The sequence below is a fragment of the Carlito syrichta genome, unplaced genomic scaffold (genome assembly GCF_000164805.1).
Source record: "Carlito syrichta isolate Samal-C Ts95f unplaced genomic scaffold, Tarsius_syrichta-2.0.1 Scaffold312152, whole genome shotgun sequence".
Lineage (NCBI taxonomy): Eukaryota > Metazoa > Chordata > Mammalia > Primates > Tarsiidae > Carlito > Carlito syrichta.
In genome coordinates this window covers 206963-213991 of record NW_007256248.1, presented here as the reverse complement: position 1 = coordinate 213991, position 7029 = coordinate 206963, and the positions used below count along the sequence as shown (strand labels likewise).

At 40.6% G+C, this 7029-nt stretch overlaps 1 protein-coding gene across 2 annotated transcripts in view; it reads left to right on the top strand.

The window, feature by feature from the left end:
- Window positions 1-7029, top strand: part of THUMPD3 (THUMP domain containing 3) — a 41654-nt gene that overhangs the window by 23344 nt on the left and 11281 nt on the right. For both annotated transcript variants that reach the window (XM_008069650.1, XM_021718391.1), the window contains 2 exons: window positions 112-242; window positions 4329-4398. In XM_008069650.1, coding sequence (XP_008067841.1) covers window positions 112-242; window positions 4329-4398 — 201 coding nt within the window. The remainder of the gene's footprint in view (window positions 1-111; window positions 243-4328; window positions 4399-7029) is intronic.

The window sequence follows — 7029 nt, the reverse complement described above, 5'->3', positions numbered from 1 at the left end:
AGACTCCAACTCAAACAGAACAAAAAAGCTGATAAAGCCTCAAAATGTCTTAGTAATAAGTACTATTTGAACAATTCTAAAATGATTTTGTTCTGTTTAACTTTACTGTAGGTTCTTTTGAATATCCATGATAATGAAATTATTGTGGGCATTGCATTGACTGAAGAGAGTCTCCACCGAAGAAATATCACACATTTTGGACCTACAACTCTTAGATCAACTCTTGCCTATGGGATGCTCAGGTAGAAGAATGAGTTTGCTATCCAGAGTAAAGTGGCAATTTGGTTTGCGTTTTCCCTTCAAAACACTAACTTGTCTGTGTGTTTAAAATACTGTGTTGGAATTTAGTGGACACAGAACAGGATAAAAAGCTAATGAGCTGTTTTTCTCCTATCTAGTATTGACTCCTTGTGTCCTGAAAATATCACTTAATCAGTGTCTTAGCAGTCTTGATTTTAAGAATAGTGTTGCCACATTTCTGTTTAGAAGGGATGTACTGTATGTTGGGAGAGATAACAAATTTTGCTGTTTCATTTTCATGCAGTGAAGCAGATGAAAGCAGAGATTTTTGTGTGTGTAATGTGTAAATAAGCACAAAGAACTTTTACTTATATTTTTAATTTTATACTCATAGCAACCCAGGAATTATCCTAGAATTTTTCACTTTTCAAAGTACATGACCTAGCTTTCCTTGTCCTCTGCCGTTTTCCTTTTTATTGGATGCTTCTTTTCACCACTTGGACATGTTTATCTTCTCTATGCTTCTGTTTTCTAGACTGCAAAATGGGGTTGATGTGAGACTTAAAGAATTATTAGTGAGGATTAAATGCTGAAACATATGCAGAAAAACTATTGTATACTGTGCTTGGCATTTCCTGGTAGTTAAGTATAGTTATGTGTCACTTAACAACAGGAATGCATTCTAAGAATCATTGTGCAAACATCATATAGGGTATTTGTACAAACCTAGATGATATAGCTTACTGTATACCTAGGCTGTATGGTATAGCCTGTTGTTCTTAGGCTATAAACCTGTTCAGCATGTGACTGTCTTGAATATTGTAGGCAGTTGTAACAGTGGTATTTGTATATTTAAACACAGAAAACATGTAAAAATACAGTAATGTAATTTTATGGGATCATCTCCGTATATTTGGTCTGGTGTTGATTGAAATGTTATTGTGCATTGCATGACCATAATTGTATTTCCTTGTCTTTCAATCTTTGCTTCCCTTTTATTTTTCTGATTCAAGCAATGACAGTTCATAGTCACAGTTCATAAGCAGAACGTATTAATAATAATGGAAAATTGGACCTTTTTTTTTTAAGAGACAAGGTCTTGCTCTGTTGCTCAGGCTGGAGTGCAGTGGCACAATCATAGCTCATTGGAGTGTCAAATTATTGGACTCAAGTGATCCTTCCACTTCAGCCTCCTGCATACCTGGGACGACAGATGCACACCTCCACACCCAACTAATTTTTTTAAAAAAATTTTTTGTGGGCCGGGCTCAGTGGCTCAGCCTGTAATCCCAGTGCTTTGGGAGGCCGAGGTGAGTGCATTGCCTGAGCCCATGGGTTTGAGACCCGCCTGGGCAACTTGGCGAGACCTCATCTCTACAATAAATCAAAAAATCAGCCGGGCGTGGTAGCGCATGCCTGTAATTCCGGCTACTTGGAAGGCTGATGCAGAAGGATCGCCGGAGCCCAGCAGGTCGCGGCTGCAGTGGCCGGGAGCGGCCATTGCACTCCAGTCTGGGTGACAGAATGAGACTCCAACTCAAAAAAAAAAAATTTTTTTTGTGGAGACAGGGTCTGTCACTTTTGTTATGTTGCCCAGGCTGATCTTGAACTCGGCCTGAAGTGATCCTCCCATCTCAACCTTCCAGAGTGCTGGGATTATAGGTGTGCAACACCACTCCTAGCCAGATTGGACCCATTTGATTAAGGAAAAACCTCCTAGTATTCATTCATTTAACCAACATTTATTATGTACTGCCAGGCATTCTGGTAGAAGCGAGGGATATGGAGGGGGAGTTATTTTAGGTGCAAATATTAGAAACCTAGGTAAGCTAGTTTAGGATAGAAAATTGATGATTGTGCCAGAGGGGGAGTTTACTGGAAAGGTAAGGAGAAATCTTGAGGAATCCACAGAAAGAGTGAATGCTGTGTCTCAAGAAAGATAGGAGCCTCATCTTGGAAAACTATAAGAACCCTAGGCAGTCACTTTTATCTTTCTTAGAGCCTGTGGACTCTTATCTCTGCATATCATGTGGTATCCCTCATCTAAATTTATGCACTTTGATTTCAAATAACCAACCCATACTGCTTAGGGCTTTTAGCACTTTATTCCAAATTCCTGAAAGAGAGGATATGACTGACATAGTTTTGGTCAGGGCTTCACCCCTGACCCATCAGCAATGGCTAAGAGTACAGGGTGGCTTACCATCCCAAAAGGGTTGCCAAGGATTTTGTTGCCATGTGTTGAGAGGTAGAAATAGAGAGGTAGAGCAGGTCAGGTGTTACAATAAGAATCCAATGTGAGTCCCCAAGAATCTTTCTTGTGAGGGAGATAAATAATCAACATACATGTGATAAATTAGAACAGAACATGAAGAGATTAGAAGGATAAGAGAAGGAAAGAGAAACCTAGTGACCTGTCTTGGGATGGATGCCTCATAGAGGGGTTAACACTTAAACCACTAACAATAAGTCTTTTTTTTCTTTTGAGTTGGAGTCTCACTCTGTTGCTTAGGCTGGAGTGCAGTGGCACGGTCACAGCCACTGCGGCCTTGACCTGCTGGGTTCAGGCGATCCTTCCACCTCAACCTTCCAAGTAGCCGGAACTACACGCATGTGTCACCGTGCCCAGCTAATTTTTCTTGATTTATTGCAGAGATGAGGTCTCACCAAGTTGCCCAGGCTGGCCTCGAACTCCTGGGCTCAGGCAATCCTCTCGCCTCAGCCTCCCAAAGTGCTGGGATTACAGGTGTGAGCCACTACACTTGACCAGCCACTAACAATAATGCCTCTAATCCTGACTCTGTTACCTACTCCTTTTGTGTCCCTGGACAGATAACTTAATCTTTCCTTGTATCAACTTATCTTTAAAATGAGAATAATAATAGTAACTTACCTAGCCTAGTTGTTACTGAGATTCAATGACATAATTCATGGAAAGAGTTTAAGCCTATGCCTAGAAAATACTAAATGCTCAAAATAAAGCAATTATTTTTATATCAAGGTTGTGTTATTTTTAAAACTAAATTCAGAAGGAAAAGAATACTAAATCTGTAATTACCAGTAAATAAGGTTACATGATACATGCCTTACTTGAGACAGTTTTGAGTTTATTTTTTAATGCAATACAGGTATATATGCTAAACAGCACTGTGTTTTCTAAAGGTATGCATCAGTGTGTATGTGTATGTATTTTGAAATTAAATTACATCTGGGAGTAAAACAGGATTTCAGATGGTGGTCAAAGGACATTTTTCTTTTCTTTTCTTTTTTTTTTTTTTTGAGTTGGAGTCTCACTCTGTCACCCAGACTGGAGTGCAGTGGTCGATCCCGGCCACCGCAGCCTCGACCCGCTGGGCTCCGGCGATCCTTCCGCCTCAGCCTTCCAAGTAGCCGGAATTACAGGCATGCGCTACCACGCCTGGCTGATTTTTTTGATTTATTGTAGAGATGAGGTCTCGCTGTCCAGGCGGGTCTCGAACCTGCGGGCTCAGGCAATCCACTCACCTCAGCCTCCCAAAGGCGCAGGATTACAGGCTGAGCCACCGAGCCTGGCTCATTTTTCATTTTATAATGACTTTTTTCCATGTCAGATGGTAGGATATAGTAAACATGTAATTACAAAAACTGCTTACTTTTTTTATTTTTTGAGTCAGAATCTCACTCTGTCACCCTGGCTAGAGTGCCGTGGCATGCTCACAACCACCGCGGCCTCGACCTGCTGGGCTCAGGTGATCCTTCTGCCTCATCCTTCCAAGTAGCTGTAACTACAGGTGCAAGCCACCACACCCGGCTAATTTTTTTGATTTATTGTAGAGATGAAGTCTCACCAAGTTGCCCAGGCTGGTCTCGAATCCCTGGTCTCAGGCAGTCCTCTCGACTCAGCCTCCCAAATTGCTGGGATTACAGGCTTGAGCCACTGCACCTGGCCTACAAATAGATTTTTTAAATGACTGTATATTGGTGTTCTTTCATGCTAGTATGATAGGTCCTTATAGATCATTGTAAGTCCTTGTAGTTTCAGGGAGCGACATTTTAGAAGCCTCAGCTTTTGATTGAGTCCTTCACTTAGGCTGTTTTCTTTTTTCCAGGCTCTGTGGTCCTCTACCTTACGATATAATAGTTGATCCAATGTGTGGAACAGGAGCAATACCAATAGAGGTAAAAAAATTTTTTTTTAGATTGGAAAATACAGTTTAATTAGAAAGTAAATTAGAGCACGAAAGAAAGAGAGAAAAGAGATTTACCTTCCCAAGGTATGAGAGGGGGCCAAAGCCAGGAAACATGGCCTGGCCAGTGCTCAAAGAGCCACGTGGCCACACCAGAGTTTAACAGAGCAACGCCAAAAGAAATTTTTTTTTTAGCTTTTAAATAAGCAAGTGATACATCCAGAATGTTCTACACCTAATGGGCAAATTAGACATAATGAAATCACTGTGGTTGGGACAGTGAACCCAAGAGTTTTAAAACAATTACAAAGTAAAGTTGGCACTTTTGTGTAAGAATGTAACTGCTTATTTCAAATAACTATGTGCTACTGGACGAAATAATTTGTGATATCTACTGGATTACAGAAGATGCTGAGAATTATAAACTACTGGTGAATTCCCTTTCTGTAACAGACAAGCTGGTAGACTTGAATGGGAAAGGGTAATTGAAGGCATAAGCATAAACTGGAGGAAGGTGCTTTTCATATCTGTAAAGTAAAATTATGCTTCCTAATCTACTTAAATTCCTGGAAGGGAGTAAAAAGGGGACACCTATGAATATTACCTAGTTTTTTTTTTTAGGAAGTCTGACAGGTTTACATACGAAATAGTTTTCAAAATTACTGTGATATTGAGAAGATTCATAAAAACTGCATGGAGTACAGCAAGAAATGGAAAGGCATTTTCTAAATGGAGAATATTTAACAGTAGGGTCTCCCTGAATCTGTATCATCTATATGTTTGTAAACAATTTAGAAGAGGTATCACTCTTCTTCTCAGCAAAATCACTTACATTTTGTGAAACATAGTAAACTTTTCCATATAATATACTGGAAGCTAATTAAAATGAACCGCAGGGAGATATGACAGACTGCATGAGTGGGCAGAAACTGGACATATGAGCAAGTCCAAAGCAACCCACAAAGGGAAAAATAATCCAAACTGTAATTAAAAAATGATATCTGTGATCTGGGAGTTAAAATCCAATAAGGATTGTTGTTAGCGCTGTAGAATGAAGTGATGAATGGGTAGGTACCGGGCTTTTTTGTGTGTGGAGTTTTTATTGGTTTGGTTTTGTTTTGAGTTGACTTCTCACTGCACTGTGTCACCTTGGCAAGAATCCGGTAGCACGCTTACGGCCACTACAGCCTCGACCCATTGGGCTCAGGTGATCCACCTCAGCCTTCTGAGTAGCTGGAGTTACAGGCATGCACCACTATACCTGGCTAACTTTTTGATTTATTGTATAGGTGAGGTCTCACCACATTGCCCAGGCTGGTCTCGAACCTGTGGGCTCAGGCAGTCCTCTCACCTCGGCTTCCCAAAGTGCAGGGATTATAGGCATGAGCCACCGTGCCCAGCTGGGTTTTTTTTTTTTTGATAAATGAAAAATGACTTTGCGAAAGAAAACATAAATAAATAAATAAAGTCCAAGAAGGAAATCCTTGTAGTCTACATGACTACTGTGTTCTACTAGTGACAGCTAAAGAAATTATTCTAGCTAAAGAAGCCTGAACAGTGAAAACCTGCTTGTGGTTAAGAAGGATTTTGGGAATGAAGCAGAGTGTTGTTTTCTAGCATTAAACCATGATATACATATGAAATAGCAAGTAAGAGCAAGAAATACACAACATAGCTAGAGAACAGAGTAAAAAAGAAGGAAAAAAAAACCAAAAATACTTTGAGCCCTTCCATGCAAGAGTAGACATGAAGGTGCCGGTGTAGAAAAACCTAAGCTGATATATGATCAAAATGAGTAAAATTATGCAAAGAATTTACAGGGTGTTTTTACAGATTGGTTCACTAAAGTAGAAAATACTTGATCCAGATTACTTGTTTTAAAGCTTGGAAGTACTGTAAAACTCAATTCTTTCCAATAATGAAAACTCAAATAGGTTTTAAAAACAAAAAAATGAGCCGGGCTCGGTGGCTCGGCCTGTAATCCCGTGCCTTTGGGAGGCTGAGGTGAGTGGATTGCCTGAGCCCACGGGTTCGAGACCCGCCTGGGCAGCGAGACCTCATCTCTACAATAAATCAAAAAATCAGCCAGGCATGGTAGCGCGCACCTGTAATTCCAGCTACTCGGAAGGCTGAGACGGAAGGATCGCCGGAGTCCAGCAGGTTGAGGCTGTGGTGGCCGGGAGCAGCCACTGCACTCCAGTCTGGGCGACAGAGTGAGACTCCAGCTGAAAAAAAAAAAATATGTTGGGGAATCAGTGTCACTGAGAGGCTTTCATCAAACTCTGTAGGTCCCTTCTACATCTCTACCCGCCCTAAATTCTGGCATAATTCAGCTTCCCTTTTTGAAGTAATTGTAGGGTTATAGACAGGAGTATGTCATCACCATCAAGTATCTCGTTAAATAAATTATAAAGCGCTGTGTTCAAGGATGAGCGACATGTTACTTTTTTTTTGAATTGGAGTCTCACTCTGTCGCCCAGACTGGAGTGCAGTGGCTGCTCCCGGCTAAATACTTGTATCGTTCCTAACTTAGGGATATGTCATACTAACATTATGGTTGAAAAAAAGCAATACATAACAATTACAGAAAAAAGAATTGAATGGGAAAGCTGGGGAATTCAGG